The sequence below is a fragment of the Lipophrys pholis genome (genome assembly GCF_963383615.2).
Source record: "Lipophrys pholis genome assembly, chromosome: 20".
In the NCBI taxonomy this organism is placed as follows: Eukaryota; Metazoa; Chordata; class Actinopteri; order Blenniiformes; family Blenniidae; genus Lipophrys; species Lipophrys pholis.
This window is the reverse complement of record NC_137648.1, coordinates 19,125,292-19,146,189: the sequence shown is the minus strand read 5'-3', so window position 1 is coordinate 19,146,189 and position 20,898 is coordinate 19,125,292. Positions and strand designations below refer to the sequence as shown.

General features: G+C 44.7%; 1 protein-coding gene across 3 annotated transcripts in view; it reads left to right on the top strand.

Moving 5' to 3' along the window:
• Nucleotides 1-20,898, top strand: part of mpp7a (MAGUK p55 scaffold protein 7a) — a 164,127-nt gene that overhangs the window by 114,131 nt on the left and 29,098 nt on the right. For 2 of the 3 annotated variants that reach the window (XM_080489714.1, XM_080489715.1), the window contains exons 10-11: nucleotides 1,314-1,510; nucleotides 2,161-2,225. In XM_080489714.1, the coding sequence (XP_080345840.1) occupies nucleotides 1,314-1,510; nucleotides 2,161-2,225 (262 nt within the window). Of the gene's footprint in view, nucleotides 1-1,313; nucleotides 1,511-2,160; nucleotides 2,226-9,754; nucleotides 9,794-11,114; nucleotides 11,136-12,535; nucleotides 12,569-20,898 lie in introns of all 3 variants that reach the window. The other variant, XM_080489713.1, reaches the window with a different exon arrangement.

The following is a 20,898-nucleotide window of genomic DNA, read 5'->3' as shown; positions in this document are numbered from 1 at the left end:
TATATATGTTCAAAATACTCAAATTCAAACATCCCAAAAGCCTTGACGCAGTAAATCCAGCTGCTTATGTTCAGTCAAACGAACACGTCTCCTCCGTGTGCATTCAGACCTCAACTCACATTCGCTCCCCACAACTTTTCATGTAAAGGAAACATTGAGACTTAAAGTCCACTTCACAGACATGTGGTTTTGTAAAAAGTAGCTGGTAGACATCTATTTTCCGGATGGTTTAACCATCAATCGTAACGGCGTTCGATCATCCTCGCCCACTGCGGTGCTGATATGCCATTTCTCAAACGCTCGTCTCTCAGTAGGAGACCCGGACTGGATCCAGTCTCCGGCTTTAAGCTGCGAGGTCAGAGGCCGCTGGTCATCACTCATGATGAAGCCCACCGAGGCGTAGAGGACAGGGTGGGCCACTTAAGTCCTTTGTCATGGTGTCGTGGTTGAATCTATCGGGACTAATAGCCGGCTCGCACCAAACGGAGGGCAGCTGAGAGGCTGGACGTGTTCGAGCCAGACGAAGAAAAGCAGGTCATCTCCGAGCGTAGCCGTACGAGTGTACGCCGCCGGAGAGTTCCGCAGCCAAAGTGGCTGTTATGACCCAAACAAAACATCTCTGCTGAAACATAATTTCACTACATGGCACAAAGCACTCCTTAAATCAATAGGACGTCGAACAATTTAATCCCCCCCCTCCCCTTCCCCGTCTCTTACTCACACATACTTTCCCTCCTTCTCTTTTCTCTTTCCACATGTACTGAGGTGTCCTAGGAGTGATAACTCATCACGACAGAACCTAATTTGGACAAAGACGCAGCAAGGTGCTGTCGGTTGCGGCTCTGCTGCCCACAAGGAAAAGACGTGGAGATTTTTCCACTACGAGCTCCAGTTTTTCTCTGTGTTGATGAGGCGTGTACAAGCGTCACTGCCAAAGTGAATTACACACCAAAGAATAAAACAGCTTTTGGTTGTACGGGGTCACTCCTCAGTGTGGAAAGACTTCTGATATGAGCTTATAAATATATCGAATGATTGAAAGGCAGTGGGTGGAGCAATGAGTCTCTAATGAGAGCGATGAGTCTTTCCACACGGAGCTCATTCTGACGGAGTTTGGTCCATCCAGACAAAGTAACTTGCTGCAGCCGCAGGTTTCAACCTCTTGATTGCTTTGACCTTTCCCCGAATCGTCTCCCTGAGCGTTCATGAAGCACCTTCTGCTTCAAGCTAATTTACAGTGAAGCATCCCTTTTACCCTGTTTGTGTCCTAAATCTCGCTCTTTGTCTTCGTCCCTCCGCCGCCGTGCACCCAGGTGTTCATGAAAGCTCTCTTTGACTACGAGCCTAAAGAGGACAACGCCATCCCGTGTAAGGAGGCTGGGCTGGCCTTCAAGAAGGGCGCCATCCTTCAGATCATGAGCCAGGATGATGCAACCTGGTGGCAGGCCAAACACGAAGGCGACGCCAACCCTCGTGCCGGCCTCATCCCGTCCAAACAGTTCCAGGAGAGGTGAGACTCGCTTCTAACAAGGCCACTGTCCGCACCACTGTCACACACACACACACACACACACACACAATTTTCACCCTCTTTTCCTCTAACTTCTTTTTTTTCCTCTCATTTATTTCTCGCTCTCGATTCGGCCAAAATAAGTCTGGATTTCCGCACGGCGTCTGGATTGAAATGAGTAATGACAGAAAATGATAGCGCTGGTACCGATCCACTTTGGACGGCGAGCGGATGGAAAATCGCACATCAGTGCGCCGCCTCCTGAGCTCTGTGTTGCACATCAAGTGCAACACAGAGCTCAGGAGGCCGGGGCAGTTTCTTGGCGCCGTCCGAGAGCACCCGAGGAGGGGAAGGCGGAAAAACGCAGTTTGAAAGACGACGGGCGAAGAGCGAATGAAAGCGGAGAACATTTCACGTTGAGATTTATCCCTGTAGCTTTGCACACAGCAAGGTGTTGTGTTTTTCCTTCTCCCCCTGGCTCGTTCGTCTCACTCCTTCTCTTTCACCAGCCTCAGATGACACCGTCAGACTGGTGGATTCTGTTGAGCGACTTCCCCGTGGATCTGTAGGGTTAATCATTCCCCGAACACTTATTGAAACTGATGGATTCTGGTGTCCTGTTTCTTCTTTTGGCCAATGTCTTTATCCAGGAGATTGGCACTGAAGCGACCTGCTACCACGCTCCTGCCTCAGCGGACCTCCAGCAGACGGTCATGTAAGTATTCATTAGGAGCCGTGTCAGAGCAAACCGAAGTCAGGAGATCTTCATCTGGAGACTCGATGCAGCACCAGGGGTGTCAAACATAAGGCCCGTGGGCCAAAACTGGCTCGCGAGAGGCTCCAATTCGGCCAAACCACCAAGCAGATGGTAAAGATTTCAAAGATTTTTTAGTGGTGGACACAACGCAATGCTGACACACGAGCTGAGATATAATAGCAAACTAGAATGTTTTTAAAAACACCCATAATACAGTAGCTAAAGAAGAAGTTTTTTTAGAACATTTCCCTATTTTGCACTATAAGGTGTCTTTGAAATTAACTTCATGCTGAGGTTGCAGCATTTTTTGATAGTAATTGTTTGTTTTTTGTGAAAATCGAGACATTTTCATCACGTATAATCTGCTCCACAACAGGCAAAATCTTTACATTTTAAATTTAAAGGTTATCATGGTACCGTTTTTACCAATTCCGCCCACTCAAGATGAAATTGGGCTGAATGTGGCTCCTTAAATGAAAATGACTTTAACACCCCTGATTTAGAGTAAAAACTTTGAGTTACGAAGGTCCCATTTCCCTGAAAGAGGCAAACCAGCTTCCTCCTCACATACATCAACCAACATGGCGATGAAATAAGTTCAGGAGGTAGAATTTACATTCACACTACATTTCCATATACTGGTTTTTTTTTTGTTGTTGGCTCATCCAAGAACTGTTCTAGATGTTGATAATAAGTTGTATAGCTACAAACAGCAGGAGTACACATCCTTGCAGTTCTTTTTTTTTTTTCTTTTTGCTTCTCCGAAACCTTCCACTTCCTCAGTAGGACTTCCCAGTTTGACCTCACATGCATTTTCCTTACTGGGAAGTGAAAAGTTGCTCATGATTCCAACATAGCATCTAAAAAAGAACAGGACTGACTGAACCACACTGAATCTTTCCGTACTGTTGCACTGCTTCACGCTTGTCATCGAAGGAAGTGTTGCGTCTCGATTTACCCTTCCCTCCTAGTTTCTTGTCTGCTCCACGTTCCGCTCCCCTTCCTCTGTGTCCCGCTGCCTCTCCAAGTGTTGATGTCTCTGCCGCAGCAGCTTTAACGCTACGACGGAGGTGGTTTGCCCTCTGGAAAACTCCTCCCACACTCTTTAGACCCTCCATCACACCCACCCCGGAGCGCCTAATGACAAATTAATGAGGGAACGCTGAACATACAGGTGTGATAGAAGCTCTGTGGATTGCATTTACCTTCCCTGTGCAATAACCTCACCTCTAACCTCGACCCCGACACGTCAGCAGAGCTCTGCTCTAACAGGCCTGGATGTGAACGATCAGGAAACGGAGGGATTGGAGTTAAATTACACTTATAAATCAAAGATGCTTGATTACCTCCTAATGAAGACAGGAGACATAAACCATGTTGCACAAAGACAGCAGCAGAAACGGTCAAGGATTCCCAGAAGACTCTGGATTTTGAATTGAAGGGATTCATCGTCGTTTGCTGCTACAAATACAGGAATACGTGAGCGTAGAGGGACCGCAGGCAGCTTGGAGTCGGCCAGCCAGGTCACTTAATAGAGACTCCAAACAAAGAATTACGCAGATGGTGAGCGTGAGTTCTCTCAAATGGTCAAAGTAAGCTCAGACCAGTAAATGTTATTGTAGATGGTGACCAAGTGTGAGTACGACTTGAGATATATCGGTATACTCAATGTTATTCGCCACCAAGAACTAATGTAGTTTTAGCTTCATCACGTCATCTTTGCATCAAAATCCTGGAAAAACAGGCTTTATTCATTGGATGAAAACCAGTTTTCACTACTTGTTTAATCTATTTTACAGCAAGTTGACTATTTTTGGCAACATCTGCATTCATTCCCCTAACCTTGAAACCGATGACTACAAGTTAACTGAAGTTGTTTTGTATATAAAAATAGATTTCTTATACCTTTTTGTCTTTTTTGTCAGTATGTTCATTGACAAAATGTTACCGTGGCAGACCGTTTTCTGGACTAAAACACTTGTGTGTGTTTGTTTGGCTGGCTATGCAACTTACTTGATTTCTTTTCCTGCTGCATACCATCTGTGGCCACTAGATGTCACTAAATGACAGCAGAATGCTCCTACAATACCACGGAAAAAACTCCATTACTACTGTATTTAACTGACGGACCACGAAAAATGTCACCTGATAGAAAAAAATCTACACGGCAGAAATTTAATTGAATTAAAAATTATAAAACCGTAACAGAGAAGGAAAAGCAGAGAAAACAAAAAAGAGCTAAGAGTGGGCTAAAAGCACGATGGCCAGAGCTGAGGAACAAATCAACAGAAGGTTCTGGAACAGCAACTGCTGGACCCTGATTATCAACACTTACATCTGGACATGGAGAAATAAATACACCAGTGTGTCTATGAAATACAGTATGCACTATTCAGCCAAAGACAATCATATTTAGTCTCGTTATATTGTTGGACACAAGTCCTCAGTAGTCCATTAAATGTGGAAAAAAACGTATAACTTTTACGGATCTTAAGGGAAACAGTTTCTTAACGTAGAGATGTGAAATATTAAGAGATTGTGCTATCATTTCTGACACATGCAAATTCTAACACATGCAAAATAATTATGTGTTTCAACATTGAAAAAAAGTCTACGAAAGCCTGTCCCCACCTGATCAACGGTTAATAATTGGAAATAAGTAGAAGCTCCGGATGAAAAAAAGGACGCCCATGTCTTGATGTCTTGTACTCAGAGATTTAGGAACTATCTGGATAATTTTCTTACTTTTTTTCTCTTTTAAACTTCAGTTTTGTCCTGGTTGAGTGGTTAAAAAAAAAACTGTTCTGCTATCCAAGAATTGACATCTAAGATACAAAAATACAGTTCAAAGGGCATCAGTTGGTCCCTGTCATCAGGATACAGGGGAATAGACACCTGTGTGTCATCTGCATAACTGTGAACGCTTCAGCACAGCCGCCATTCCTGCTTTTAACCTTCAAGCATGTGCAGAATAATAACTTTCAGCCTGAGCTTGACAAAGATAGTAGTTTATAGGTTTATACACGGTTGCCAAACAGCAATTTGGCGTGTGTACGGTGAGCTGCAGGGCACCGACGAATGGGGAGCCAGCTGGCACGCCGACTGCACGTCGCCACATGACCGCTTGTGCCTGCCTGCAGGACAAATCCACGCCAAAACAAATACGCTCCAAGCTTATATCCAAAAACATCCCAAGTTTTGGCCCCCCCCCATCGATCCATTCCGCTCCTCCCTGCTTTGATCGCTCTCTCACGTTTGTCTTCATCCCCTGCCAGTCGCACCATTACCACGCGACCGCATATTAAAGTCCCTGTGAAAAAGTGCCCGTCCTCCACGGCGTACAGATTGTTTCCTGCCTTTCGTTCAGCCCAAATATACAAACCCTCGGCTAAATACACCACTTGGCTTCATGAGGCTCCGAGCTCTGGTCTCACAAATGGCCCCGCTGAACCGGACGCCTTGTTCTCATTGGCCGTGTTTCTCGCTGCAGATTACCAGGTTTCAAACGGACGCGTCCATCTGGCTACTTGTTTCGACACGGCGGCGAGCGTTTTTTAATGTAACGTGACTCTCTCAATACACGCACTCCGAAATAAGCGACAGCGCTACGCTGACCACCTCCAAACTTAGCATCGGGAGTCTTTTACATCCAGCTCGATCCTGCCGATGAATTATAGATGTTGTCATTTCCTGGTTATGTTCGACCGCATACTGGCACACGCGGTGCCGAACGGCCAAAAATAGCCCGCTAAAAAAGTTTTTTTTTTTTTTTTTTTTTTTTGGTATGTGTGTGTGTGTCTTTGTCAGACAGTGCCGCACTGTTCCCTTACTATTTCATTTTAATGGCCCAGTTCCTCTGGTGAGTTATGGGATTTGTAAGCCTCCCTCCTCGCTCTGCACACACAGAGGGCAGGTGTAAAATGTAACCGGCCGCGGCCCCCGACCACAGAATTTCTTCTTAATGTCAGACATGCTGCAAGTATTATCTGCCCGGCGACACGTCCCAGAGAGGCTTCCATGAATGACTGCAGGAATGATAACAGTGCATTCAACTCCCCAACTTTGGTGGGGGAAAAAAAACTTGAGTGACTTTTAGAAAGAGAAAAAACCTGCAGATGCAGAAAGGAGGTATTGAGTGTGGAGGAGCCGGACTGGATCCACCAAGGGGTTGCGTTCGGTAGCAGTGGCCCGGGTCAGCAGACAAAGCTTGGCTCGGGGCCGCCTGCGGCCATAAACTACAACCTAATTGAAGGACGCCGTGGAGGCCCCGTCGTTCCTGAGCAGGACCGAGGTGGTGATTGAAGAGGGGGTCCTTTCCTTTCTCTCCTCTCTCTCTCCGTTTCCAGCCCGGGAGCTCCGTCGGCTGCAACAATATTGGTCTTGGCGAGGGGCTGCGGCGAGCGTTGCTTAGCCGTGTCCATTTACGCCCAACATTCGCAAGATATAAATATTCCCCTCTGCTCGGTTGTTGCTCCTGCTGCTTCCACGGGACGCCTTCTTTGCTTCCTCAAACTTGACGGTTAACGTTCCGTCGGCGACGTCCGCTCGGGCTCGCCGTCGATGGGGCGGCGTGTTCAGATCAGCTCATCGACCTGGCGCACCGGCCTCCTCCCGTTGGTTTTGCTCCCCTCCATCAGTCCCTGGCTCCCCTCCAGCTCCTCCATCTGCTCCGGGTGAACATCCTGACGGCTTCCCTCCAGCGTGTCTGCTGCTCCGTCTGACATGCAAGCCCCTCTACTGTCTTGATTGTTTGATTTTGGTTCGCAGGCTGCCAAACACGTGGACGCACTTATCGCTCACCTTGGGGTCCCTCCACATCTCTCTCTCTCTCTCTCCCTCTCTCCCTCCCTCTCTCTGGTGAACAGCCGAACCATTTTAAAAATCGGTCTTAAGTGGCCCTGAACTCGGCCCTGCGCTCAATTTACCCGTCCATTTCGTTTCTCGGCCTAAATGCTTTCAGACACGAGCGGGAGACGTGGAAGCTCTATAGGCGCAGGAGAAAAGAGCCTTGTTTTTCTCAAAGGAGAGCAGTAGATAAACCTGTGAAGACCACCCTCAGCGGTTTACGACGTCAAGTCGTTGCTTCGCGTTAAGACGCCCAGCACATCGCTCATCCTCCTGTAGCAGTCATTTAACGTATAAAGTCAGATTCCTAATGCAGACCAGCTTCTGGTCTCCATCCTGACTTTGAATAATCAGCTGGATCGTTGAGCGCCAAGAGATGTGTGGCAAAGATTGGACTCTTTTTTCTTTTTTTTTTTTTTTTTTATCTTTTTCTTTTTTGTCATCTGGAAAATCTTATGGCCGACAAAAGTGACCGCGTCCAGTTTGCAGAAGGAGAAGGTCTGTGTCTGCCTGCGGGCTGCGAGGGTGAAATCAGCTCGTAACTCTTGGTCGTTTACAGGCTGCCTCTGACTCCTCCGTGTCTTCCTCCCTGGTAAAGAGGCGGTGAGAGACTGAGAGGTTTTCAAACAGCTGTGCAGCACTGACACATGAGCACGCCTCTGTGCTCCGATATTAACGAGAAATCTAAATTTCTAGGAATTAAATAAATATACAATGAGCTTGAAGTTACCTCGACTGCCCCAATACGGAGCCGGTGTGTGCTAACGGTGCTAAAACAGAACTGCATCTTATTAAACAGAACCAGAAATGTGTTAATAAAATAGCCCCTGTGTCTTAATGTGTAAATTATTCTGTATTAATTTAACATTTGCAAAGACACTGGCTCCCGAAAAGTTTCCCTGCCACAGCCCTCTATCTATCTTTAGTAGATAATCGGAGAAGAAAATGGTGTGTGTACTTAGCCACAGAAAAAGATGAAATTAAACTACAACTGCCTGCTATTTATATGCACGGGCAGGTAATTCATGTTTTGTTCCTTTTATTTATTTATAGTTTTATTTTTTTCTGTATAATTACTTAGTTATAATTCTTTTTTTGGGGGGAGGGTGCATTATACAGTAACAAAACAAACATTAAAAAAACTTCTTTTGTTATTGTTCCTTTGGTGGGAAAAAATGTGTTTTAAATAAAAAGTGAAAAAAAGATTGTATTAAATTTTTTATTATTTTACCACTGAACAAATTTTTTTTAATATAACTACTAAAAACTAACAATGGATTGGTTTATGGTCAACTTGGACTCCAAATGTAAAACTAGCTAGTTTGCATAAATAGTTTTAAAAACAAGAATGACTGAGCTAGCATCACTGCCAAAGATATATTTTGACGATAAAATGCAGCAAAATTTATACCAAGCAGTGAATGAGACAATGAAATCAATGGATCTGATGGTAAATTACCAGCTCCACGACAAATAATCTGGACGAGAAAATGCTAATTCATGTCCAAGTGCTGGGTTAGCGTAGCGTAGTTTGTGTTATTTACAAAAATATACTTGTGAAATCAAATTCAGATGAATTCATTTCCATTGCTGGGGGGGGGGGGGGGGTAAATCAAGAAACAAAATAGATGTAATGGAAACCAAGGAGCTCCAGCACAATAAATCTAAATGCAAAATTAGCATAGCATAGTTAGCATCAATGCCAGAAAATGATGTGGACGTGATTGGACGAACAAACACTTTTCTACTTGTTGGTGAAAGAAGTAATGCCGATGTACTTGGTGGTGGCCCACATTCCTGATTGTTAGCGTAGCATAGTTAGCATCGCTGCCAAAGTTGGCAGTGAGAAGTTTTTCCCCGATCGATCGGATGTGAACAGATTAGTGAAGGAACTTTCTGATTGACCTTCACTCGCTGCACATGTGTTACGCAACCAGGGCTCGATGCCATCATGTCTTTTGGTTTTAATTCAGGTAAACGGTTTACGCGATCCCGCCAAACTTTTTTTTTTTTGTTTGTTTACAGCCCGTCTGATTGTCCGACCCTCGGGGCTCGGTCGCGATGCCGTCATGTCTTGCAGACCTGATTAGCAGACGGTATTTCTTTCCCCCTTAACGTTTTCAGCATTCGCCTCGTCTCACCCCTTCTGTCATCCTCTGCGGTGAATCTCTGACGTGTGGGCAACACGCCGTCCCCCTCAGGACATCAGGACTTCAGCTATGAGGACGACTCTTTAGGAAATGAGGAAAGGTTTTACTCTCAGACGGGACGATTTACATTCTCCAGTCTTATCTGGAGTCTGACGGCGCACCAGATGAAAGCTTCCAGACTTTTAATGGAGGGCAGGATTTCCCATATCTCTACCATCCTCGTGTTGTTTTCTCTTTCAACTTTCCCTTTGCACCCCCCCCCCCCCCCAAAAAAAAACTCTGCCACCATTACCTCAGAGTGCAGTTCAGGCGCTGCTTTAACTTAACATGTCACCTCGCAGCAGGACGAGGGCGACGTTGGCAAGCGGCACTTTGCAAACGCATGGTGTGAATTCGAGATTCCCGCCATATCCTTACTCCTGAGCTCGGTCCAAAGCTTCATAAATCTAAATCTGTTTTTGTTTTTTTGTTTGTTTTTCTGTTAAAACACAGATGCACCACAGACATGCACCACTGACTGTGTCTCACTAGGTAAAAACCGACCGCAGTGCCGTCGGTCTTCGTAGAAGAATTTCACTGTGAATAGTTTTCTAGAAGAAAATCCAAACTCAAGGTCCACTTCCTGTTGTTGTTTTTTTTAAAAGTTTATAACCACAATACATGTTAGTTTTTTTCCTCCAACCTGCTTCAGTACGAACCTTTCTTCGGGGTTCGATACTTAAATCATGTGGTGGCTTTATATCGACACTCAATGAAGAGTTTAAAGCAGGGAAGTCGACCTTGAAGATGGATTTATTTATACATAGAGACTTTGTGCTTTAAACTGCGTTGCAATCCATTTAAAAAAAAGTCCAGACTTCAGGACAAGTAATCAAGGAGAGTACAAATGCAAACTAGTTAAGTCTAAGTCTGGCAACAATCTAGAATTGAGAACATAAAACCTACAATTAGCAGAATGAATGAGATTTTTACATCTGCAGATATTACTTATTAAGGTGTCGTTTACACAGTTTACTCAATATAGATGATGGAAAACTTTCGATGTGTTTTGGCAGTCCGTTTACACGACGGTGGTCGGAGCCACTGAGAACAACTCAAATTGTGTAAATAAAGCCAAAAAACAATTATAGAATTCGTGTTAAATCGTAGAAGAAATAGACTTTCCTCTTAAAGTCCTTTAAAGTCCAGTATTATTTTCTTCATCACAAATACGCCAAACAGAACCGAAACAAATGGAAGAAAAAAAGAAACAAATGGCATGATTAAACACAAAAATTTTTTATATTAGTCTTGAACAAAGCAAACATAAGAGATCGAGTTCAGTGTGCATGCATCCTCAATAAGTAATAAACAATGTGCACATTATAAATTGCTCCCTAAGCAAATTAAATAGAACATTTGCAGCATTGGTGCTTTTATATTTGTTTGTTTTTTCAGTTTTTTTCCATTAATCTAAAAACCAGTGGTAAAGTCATGAGAGTCAAGCTCATTTTAAAGGTTTATCATTCCTTGACACTCGGTTAACCTCAGTAATTGATGGAATTGTGTGATATTGAATATATTAGACAATCAAATAGACTCGTGAGATTTTTCACTGTTGTGTGTGTGTGTGTGTGTGTGTGTGTGTGTGTGTGTGTGTGTGTGTGTGTGTGTGTGTGTGTGTGTGTGTGTGTGTGTGTGTGTGTGTGTGTGTGTGTGTGTGTGTGTGTGTGTGTGTGTGTGTGTGTGTGTGTGTGTGTGTGTGTGTGTGTGTGTGTGTGTGTCTGTATAAGAGTTTTTCTTTACATTTCCACCTCTGAAATTCAGGTTTTAACTATTTTCTTGTCTCTGTCATTTGTTTTGCTTTTCTAAGACGATGTCTCCATAGAGTTCGGTAGGTTTGTTCTTCTTCTCTTACCTCATCCCTCCACTTGCTTTTTGCGGTCAAACATTGATTTATTTATTTTTTTTGTGTCGTTTTTTTTTTTTTTTTTTTTTCTAACTTGGACTCATTTCCATCCCTTTGCTTCTTTGGCTCCCCCAGCCGAAGAGATCGAAGGTACTACTTGTCTGACGTTTTCCCATTGAATTGGGCTTTGCTGCAGACCCGCTGTGTTGCAATCCCCAACGCGGCAAACCCATCTGTGATTGGTCCATCCCGTGTAACGAAAGATTCACCTCATCATCTGTGCTCCCTGTTTTTGTGCGGCCCGTCCTCTCAAGTCAAAGCTAATCACTCCCAGAGAGTGATGGTTGGCTCTTCCAGAAACTCATTTCTCCTTCAGAGAATCATCCCATCTCATGTCACCACATCTGCCAAACTCGCTGATCATACTAACGTATTAACAGACATCAGGATGTATCTTGAATGTCGCGAGAGTGATTTATCTTGAAGTCCTTGACGAGCCTCGTAAATAAGATTTTTAAAAAAATATATATATACGTTCTGTGCGCAACCACATTCGTTCAAGTCGAAAACATCTTGAAACAGCTGAGTCGGGTCAACTGGACGTGTTCATGTTAACCTTGTAAGTCATTGCACTTTTATCCAAGTGGCTTTATCAGTTCATGCTGGCAGGTCTAACCTAAATGTTCAGGAGCTCAGTGGGGATTTCTACACTATTCTATTGTTTTGGCCTTGGTCCATTAACACAGTGAGCAAAGGGGTCAGAAATTCTTTATGTCACAAAGCTACTAAGTTAAAGTGTTTTCACTAGAAGTGTATATTTTTGTGCAATATACACAAAGGTAAGCTTGCAAAGTCAGCAGTGGGCGAAAAAAAATGGCGGCGCGAAAGATGAATAGGTCGAAAAGATAAAGAGGAACAAGAGAATCAGAGAGGATTTGACTTAATTGAAGCAATGAGAGCTGAATGCGAGAAGCTGGTGAATGAATGTTCAAATAATACCTAGAGTGAAACACCCACATACTTTTACTACCATTTAGTTGAAATATGCGGTGTTGAGGAAGCAGCATGACCTGATGAATTCACCTGTTTTAAGAGCAAAATGACTTTCAAGACGTATCACAGAGTCCATTTGGCCTAATTCAAGAAGTTTTGAGTTGTTTCCGTTTCAAGATGTTCATTGGGAGGAGAAACGTCACGTCTGTCACTCTGGGGAAAATAGAACACGGACCTGATTTCTGTCTGTCTGTTGTGCGTTCTTGTGTTGTTTTACATTTTTTTAGCAAACCGTCAAGACAAGTCGATGCCTGTTCTGATTTGTGGTGATTCTTTTTAACACGATGTTGTGACTTTTCTTCTGGCTTCTATCTTTTTCTTCTCATCACCAGATGACATTGACTATAGTAGTGGATTCCACCTAGGTGAGAGAATATCTTCTTCTCTTCTTTTTTGCTCCTCCTGTTCCCCGATGTACCAGTAAACTCTGTCCTGTCCCTCAATCATTCCCTGACCCTCTAATCAGTCGTCCTCCCCTCACTTTTCAAGCCCTTTATGTCCCATTTTCCCACACAGCCTCAAAACTCAGAAGTAGTTAACTGTTTTTCAAAGTGTTGGCATATCCTCTTTTGGTACGACTGGTTTGACTTGGACTCAAAAACACAAAGTGGTTCTGTAGTGGGACAAGGCGACGGCGTGCTATTTCTGCCCGCCGCGCTGACAGCATGGGTGTGCTGGCAGGTCGTGTCATGGATTCGCAGCATGTAGTTATCCTGTTCTGCCTCTGCTGTTGGTCGGAGGACGTCTCTGAGAACGGTTCTGGAGGGATTTGGGTTAAAGGAACGGCTCCCTTTTTCCACGCTTTGTTCTGGAGGTCCGGCCAAGGCATCGGGCCCCGTTGATGTGGTTCTGGTCAGACTTAATGACAATTACCGTGGCCCAGTTCTGGCCCTTTCCAGAGAGCTGCTTCCAATTCCCCGTCCTGCAGAGAAAATGTTCCCCCCATCATGTTTTTATTACCACTGTCATTTTCCTGACAAATCACAAGGTACGGTCCTGCCGGAGGACCACAGGCGGTACGAGCTGGCTCAAACACAAACCTGTCAGTCCTGCTCTCTCTTGGTTTGTCTTCATCTCCTTCTCTCTCTCTCTCTCTCTCTCTCGCTCTCTCTGTCTCTGTCTCTCTCTCTCTGTCTCTGTCTCTCTCTCTCTCTCTCTCTCTCTCTCTCTCTCTCTCTCTCTCTCTCTCTCTCTCTCTCTCTCTCCATCCCATTCTGTCTATATTCAGATGTGAGGTCAGGAGGTGAGCCGGCCTCCGAGCTCTCCTTGCACACTATACACCATTTCGCCCGGGGATTTCACGGGATGTCAGAGCGCACGCGAGTTTATAAATACTACGTTTGAACCATGTCTGCCAAGCTCAATCAGGGTCACTTCCCAGGGCCCCGCCGTGACAAACAGTGTTCCGTTCCTCCTCCTTTCCCCGTCGCCCTTCAGGCTTGCCCTCGCCGTCACCCCGCCCCCTCCGTGAGGTCACTGACCTCGGGCTCTCCTCTTCCTCCTCGGTACCCAAACAAAATCCAGCTCTGCAGCGGGCGAGCAGCGTTTCTCCTCTCCATCAGCCCAGAACGAGGTTTTAACTGAAACGAGAGAACCTCAGGAGAAGGAGAAAAAAAAAATTATTGTGAGTTATAATAACATCTTCGCTGTGCGAGCAGTTGCTGCTTGACTTTTCAGCCTGTTGGATGTGGTTGTGTGATTTAAAGTTGGCCCGTCCCGAAAAGTTTGAAATCCTAGAACTTACAGATGCTTTTGCAATGCTACTGAGGTTGCACAGAGAAATGAAAGAGGTGGGGGACGTGGTGGTGGTGGTGGGGTGGGGGGGCATTTGTTGTCCTTAGCTTTTGGTTTGTGTTCCCTTCATGCTTCTCTCAGTGATGCAACGTCTGTAACGCCTTCTGCCAAAAGCGATCCTGGAGCACTGCTAGGGGGCGAGTGGATTCCTGTGCTGCGCGAGTCCAGAGCCAGCGAGCTGCACACAAAAAAAAACCTTTTAGGAGGAGAGAGCCCACGTCCCATGACACCTCCTCCTCTTCCTCCTCCTTGCGTCTTTGTTGTCTTTCAAAAGAATGGCTGGAAAATGTTCTTGTTTGACCAAACAATTCAAACCTTTACACTTTAGAGGGGTTTACTTTGTAGTTTAATTTTTGCAAGTTGACAAGTTTTTTTCCAAACTGTTGTGAGCAAAGAAAGGTAAGATTATTACCGCTGGTCTGTATTAAATTTAGATGAGGAGGTTGCATTGATTGGAATGGTTTACTGGACAGAAAAAGACGGACGGCTGGGGAGAAAAATGTTTGAATCGCTGAGTGGATGGAGGGTCAGATGGAGGGACACGTACATGAAAAGACAGAATCAACAGACAGATGGAGAGTTGGACAAATGGTAAATGGATTTCACTTATGTTCACCTGTATGGCAATTTGCATTAGCAGTTTGGGGTTCGGTGTCTTGCTCAAGGACACCTTGACATTTAGACTGGTGGAGATGGGGAATCAAACCGGCAACCTTCCGATGTGAGGACGACCTCTCTGCCAACCGAGCCACGGCTGATATTAATAATATATTGCTGAATATAGAGAATGACCTGCCCACAGGCAAAAGAGAGGAGATGGACGGATTAATGGATGAAAAGACGAGGACACACATTTGCATGGATCGACGGAGTGATATGATGGTCGGACAGACGGACAGAGACATGAATCGGATGGAGGACTGGCGAGACAGATCAGTAGACAGAGAGAGATGGATCACATGGACAAATGGATGAATGGCGCTACAGACCGATGGATCGATGAACTAATGAATAGACAAACGGATGGAGAGAATAGAAGAACAGACAAACGGACAGACCTTTGAATCAGTGTAGGTGAATGGACTGACAGGAATGATGGATGAAAATGTGAATGGATGAAAGATGATCAGATGGATGGAATTGTAGAAAAAGTCCAGATTTGGAGGGTCTGGGTCAAAATCACAACATTGGCTCCATTTCCGAGTTGTTATTTTTTCACCCATCTGTCCAAACACTTGCTTTATAGTACTTTAATGGTTCCTCATTTATCGACCAGCTGACACTTGGATTTAATCAGAGCAGGTATGTATACAATCTTCAGATCAACAGTCACTTGATTAAACATTCGGAGAAGAGACTTGATTCTCTGCGGCTCGTAGCAGAGCTTCTTCTGTCTGACATCACACTGATGAGACAAACAGGGATCCAACATTCAACACCAAACTTGTTGGCACGTCGGTTTTTGGCTTGTTGGTAGCATATTCAAGGACTCCAGTAGGAGCAGAAGTGCTTGTGTGTGTGTGTGTCCTTTTTTTTTTCTATTTTGCCAACTCATAAGGCATTAGGCATCGTTTAGAGACCAGACATTCCTCAGCCCGAAGAGCTGTGGGATAAGACGGAGGGGAAAAACAAATAGCGTTTGACACAAATGGACCTCTTGCAGCCAGAGGTCTGCAGTGCCGTTCCACTCTGTAAGCCTGTAACACTTGGGTTCGGTACCACTTTCCAAGTGCTCCCAGCGAGAGCCGTGGAAACCGCTCCCAGAATGTGTTCTCCCCAGATAACACGTTTTAATGAGTTCACCACCGTGGAGCGTTGCATATTTCACCCGTCATGCCAACAGGCTTCTCCTTTTGGTTTCGGTCCACTTCGCTCTCACTACTAAAACAGTGAAGGTCATCACTTGACATCCTCCAAAGGTCGGTGTCGGTACTGTACTCCTGTCCTGAGTATCTAAGCTGCTGCTGCTGGAAAACTTGAGAGGCCCGAGGCAATCAAATATCCAAAGATCAGCCATGAATCCCACTTTTAATGCGGCGCCGTGATCATTTTTGCAGGTGGCGGCTGCTGCTGCTGCAATTGTGTGGAGGGAGCATTGGAAGGACACGCTCGTGTCTGTCAGGAAACGGCCACCTCGCTGTTTTCACTCGCTGCCGTTACAGCATCCTCCCCTCCCCGCCGCTGCCCCCCTTTGAACTCCCTCTAAACATTTTCCAGAAGGAGCCCCATTGTAACAACTGGGAAGCGCACGGTCAAAGGGTACAAGTACAATTGGAAGTTCTCTTCATGAAACATTAATCACTGGTGGGTTTTCAGTCGAACTTTTATAAAAAAAAAAAAAAAAAAAAGAAGAAGCATCGAGTCAATTTTTAGGAGCCAGGTGCACAAGAAACTTGGCACAAGAGTGGATCAGCTAAGCAATATAATGCAGGCCTGTATGTGTGCATGGACCAAAACCGTCCTAAAGGGACCAATCCGTCACTGTACGACAACAGAATACCCCCCCCCCCCCCCCCCCCAAAAAAAAAAAGAAAAACCTCAATTAATGCTGCAAAATTGATGCAAAAAAGAATTGGAAAATATGCAGCAGCAAATGTCAACAAAGCAGAGAACAGAGTGTCTAAGAAGTTTGTGGCAGGTTGATGAAAGGCAGAGAAACTGTTTCCATGATGAAGAAAAAATAATCGCTAAAAGCTGAGGAATAAAGCCACAGAAGGTTCTGGAACAACAGCTGCCCAACCTGGATTATCAACACTTATTGATATATTTATGTCATTTTCCTCTTCATGATGAGTTTTTTGACTGACGAGACTGATAGTCTGGAAAATACGGTAGTTGCTTTCCAACACGAGGTACATTTAAAACAGCATTTTACCGTATTTGCCAGACTGTCACATTTCTTTGTCGTTGGCTGGTCATGTGACTTATTTACGAAAATATAAGGTTGCACAACATTTATTACCACTAGATGTCAGTGTATGACAACAGAACACTGCTACAGTAAAACCCGCAAGGCTAATGGTGGGCTCAAAACGTCCAGAACTGAGGAACTAATTCTTACAAGGTTCTGCAGTTGCATCTGGACATGGAAAATAAATATTGCTTATATCTGGGGGGTTTTTTTCTTCTTCGTGATGTATTTTTTGATAGATGTGTAGACATAAAAAAAACAAAAAGCTTAGACATGCTTTGAGAGTCCAACATGCTTCCATGTGTTATGCCAGTGCGACAAACTGATGACAAGCCAACAGCAGAGGTTCCTCTGTCTGCCCCGCGCATTATATTTATCATTTTTTCACCGTGTGTATAATAATGGCTGACAATGTGGAAAGCTTCCTCCTCCTCCTCCTCATCTCTTCCCACCAAGCCAGTAATGGAGAGGCAGAGGGAGCTGGTAATGCTTCCCACATTCGGTGCCCACGAACCGGACTAAGTGTTACAGCGTTAAACCGCAGCACGGGGCATCAAGCCGAGGACGTAATGTGCACTTAATCCTCGGCTGCCATGCCTACTTAATCCCAGAGATGTCGTCTCCATTAGTTATGAGGGGAGAGGGGGCCCCCGGTGGGAAAGTGTGGATGGTACTGGAACTGTCTGCCTGGTTTCCTGCAGTTATGAGCCCTGAAATGGCACATCAGCACCTCGGGGGGCCTCCCAGCAGGTGTTTTCACTGTGAGGGTTTTCCTCTTTTACTTTTTACTTCTCTCGTTTTCAGAAAGTGAAGTGTGATTGGAAGGAAAGATGCCAGTCAGTATTTTCATTCTTCCCCATGTCGTCATCTCGCCGGTCGTGTGACGTCTGGAAGCTCCAACGCTCGTATAATTCAGTAATTTTAGCATAAAGCCTGTTTGTGCTTGAGTGTGTGGTCTTGTTCGACTTGTTTCAACAATTTCACAGAGTTCTAAGAGGTCCAACAACATTGTATTCAAAGCGTATTTCTCCAAATCCAGCTTTGGTCCTGAATTCCAGCCCGTCCAAAAGACCTTCTACTGAGAACAGGCTGTTTATGTGTCTGTACCTTTAAATACTAATGAGCTGTGTCAGTTTTCCAGTAGCGTTTGTGATAAGAGAGAAATGGTGCTGACTGGTTATTTTAGAAGGCAGAGCTCATCAACCTGTGGCAGGGTCAAAGTGAAAATCCACTACCAGGGGGAGGGGTTACTTCCCCGCATGATGTCACAAGGGGTAAATCTCCGATTTGCTTGCATGAGCACATGTTTGCTAAAAGTTGGAGTAAAACATTGAGAGAGTTTACTCAAACACAGGCTGTGGAGACACACATTGCACTTAGAAAACCATTCGAAAGTGAATTTAGCATAATATTCAACCTTAAAGGCAACGGTTCCTCTTTTCTTTGGTTCGAGATGCTTCAGAGTTAAGATGAGGTTTGGGTTCGGTAAGGGAAGTGTCGATCCTTATAAGTACAGCTAAACAAAACCTGTGTGTGTGACTTCAGTAAGGAAACTTAAACTCCAAGGCCCCGACACACACACACCGAGCCACCGCTAAGCTTTCCTTCCAAGGAAACTCGAAACAGAATTATTGTCAGCAAATTTGATTCTGGCCTGTAAAAGCGCTGAGCGGAGGCCCCGCCTCTCGGTGCCACTCGCATCCAGGATTCCTTTCCGACTGGTAACCTTTCCGCTCAGATCAAGCCGGCGTTCCAGCGTGTTAGAGGCTTTCTCTTCATGACATGTGGGCAGGTTTTCCTTCATTTAAACAAGACCTGAGTCAATCCTGGAACACTTTCATTTCCATCCCCGCCGTCTAATTCCAGCAGGAGACGGGTTTAGAAATACAAAAGAAGAGCAACAAAAGACATTAAATTTTTTCACATAAGCTCTGTGTTGTGGTTCTTGGTCTGGTGGGCGAATTATCTCTGTGTAATATGAACACAAGTTGACTAAAAATGGAGAAATTACAGTAGTAGGAGTGGCATTGTAATTTAATCATTCTTGACTCACTTCTGCCTCAGATTTTCTCTGTCTATCCTATTGCTAATGAAAAAAAAAGTTTTTCCAACTTAATTATTATACTGTGGTATTTTTGTTTAATGTAAATTTCAATACATTACTACAAGTTACTGTTAATAGCAAATTTTAATAACTTTCTGTTGCTCACATCTAATTTAATAAGATTATTTTGGAGGCGAAGGATTTTATAACTATCTTGTGGGGACTAGATTCACAGAACAAAACATTAAAAACGACATATAATGGAAATGTTACAGGACTAAAAAAAAGGAAAAATCTGTAGAATTTAGAATATAACAGCCACACTGTGTATTCATGGTGAATATTTGTGTTTGCAGTGTGTATTGGGGAGCTGATGAGGGTCAAGGGTCGAGCTCAGGAACCCACAAAGGTGACGTGTGCTTCTCTAAGGTCTCGGCCACCGCTGCCCAAAGCAACCGCTTATCCACCAGACATTTTCAGAAAGTCTCCATCTCTGACGGTTCTACATGTTTCCTTCCTGTTTAAAAGGGAGTTTCTCCTTTTCCGCCGTCTCGTCCACTCGCTCAAGTGAAACTGTTGTTTATTCTCTGTTGAGGTGTCTTGAAATGACTGTGCTTTTATTTGGCGCTGTAGAAATGGACTTGAATTAGACTGACACAATGTGTAGACACAGCAGTGTCTCTGTCGTTCAAGGCCGCCCGCTCCTTTTCAGAGGGAATCCAAACGTTCCTCATGACTTGGAAGCGAGGTGGGATCGGCCCCGTCAGCCGTGCGATGGATGGGTTCACACGAGCGGCCGCTCGGTGCACCTGCCCGCGGAAGGCGGCGTGCCCGGGCCCCGCCGCGGCCTGACAGACGGAACGAATGACTTTCGTCGTATTACCCAAAAGCCTAATTAGCCAGTGGCGTGTTTACGCCGTGATAAACGACGGGCCGGCGGCGGCTTCTCGGGGGTTTGAGCCTTCCAAGTAGGATATCAGTGTGACCGTTCTCCTTCGCGAGTGTTTATTGTAATGATGTCAACCTTGTGGATATTGGTTACAGTTTGATGTCTTTGCAGGAGAAATGCAGATGAGCGGTGCATGTTTTCCACTGTGTCGGTGTGGGGGGGAGGGTGGGGTGGGGGTGCAGAATGAGTGGATTAACCACAATGGCACAGACTGTATAAGCCACAACGTGCCCACAGTGGAACAAAGTCTGCCCTAAATGTTCACTGTAACACTATATTCACTGCTCGGCTCCATCTGTGTGAGTGTGTGTGTTTGTGTGTGTGAGTGTGTGTGTTTGTACACGCTAATACAGAACGACGTCTTATTGTGCTTATGGTTTTATTTGTTATCCAGCGCAGGTCTTTATTAGAAGTCCACTTGAAGTAAACCAGCAGTGATCTGCTCGTCCGCCTCAAGAGAAAGTTGTGGAAAGTATTTAAAGGGACGGCATCAGGAGTTGCTTCGGCCTCCAGATCCTCAGGTTTTTCAGGCCGCATTAATCTCCGGCAGACATCTTGCAGCGCGTCTTTGATTTAACTGATTCCCGATTTAAATTAAAAAAAAGAAAGAAAAACAAATCAAAATAATGGGTAATTTGGAGGAATGGAAGTTTTTGAGCCTGGAAATGCATTTTTTATTTTTTTTTCCCCACTTTGAGCGTCTCGTTCCAAAACCCAGGCATATCTGGGTCAGAGATCTGGAAACTCGTCTGTGTTTGACCGATTTTCACACTTTACAACATGAAATACATCTGTTAATATGTCATTTGTGACTCGTTCTTACAGCCAGAAAGTGACTGGATTGAGCGAAATGCTGCAGACTGTTTGGATGCTGTTAACACGACCTTACTTACACTTTTCAAATTTTTTGAAATTCGTTTTTTGATTTAAAGTATTTTTCTCTTACTCTGCATTATATTCCTTTTTGTTTGTTTGCAGTTTGCATGCATCCATGGAC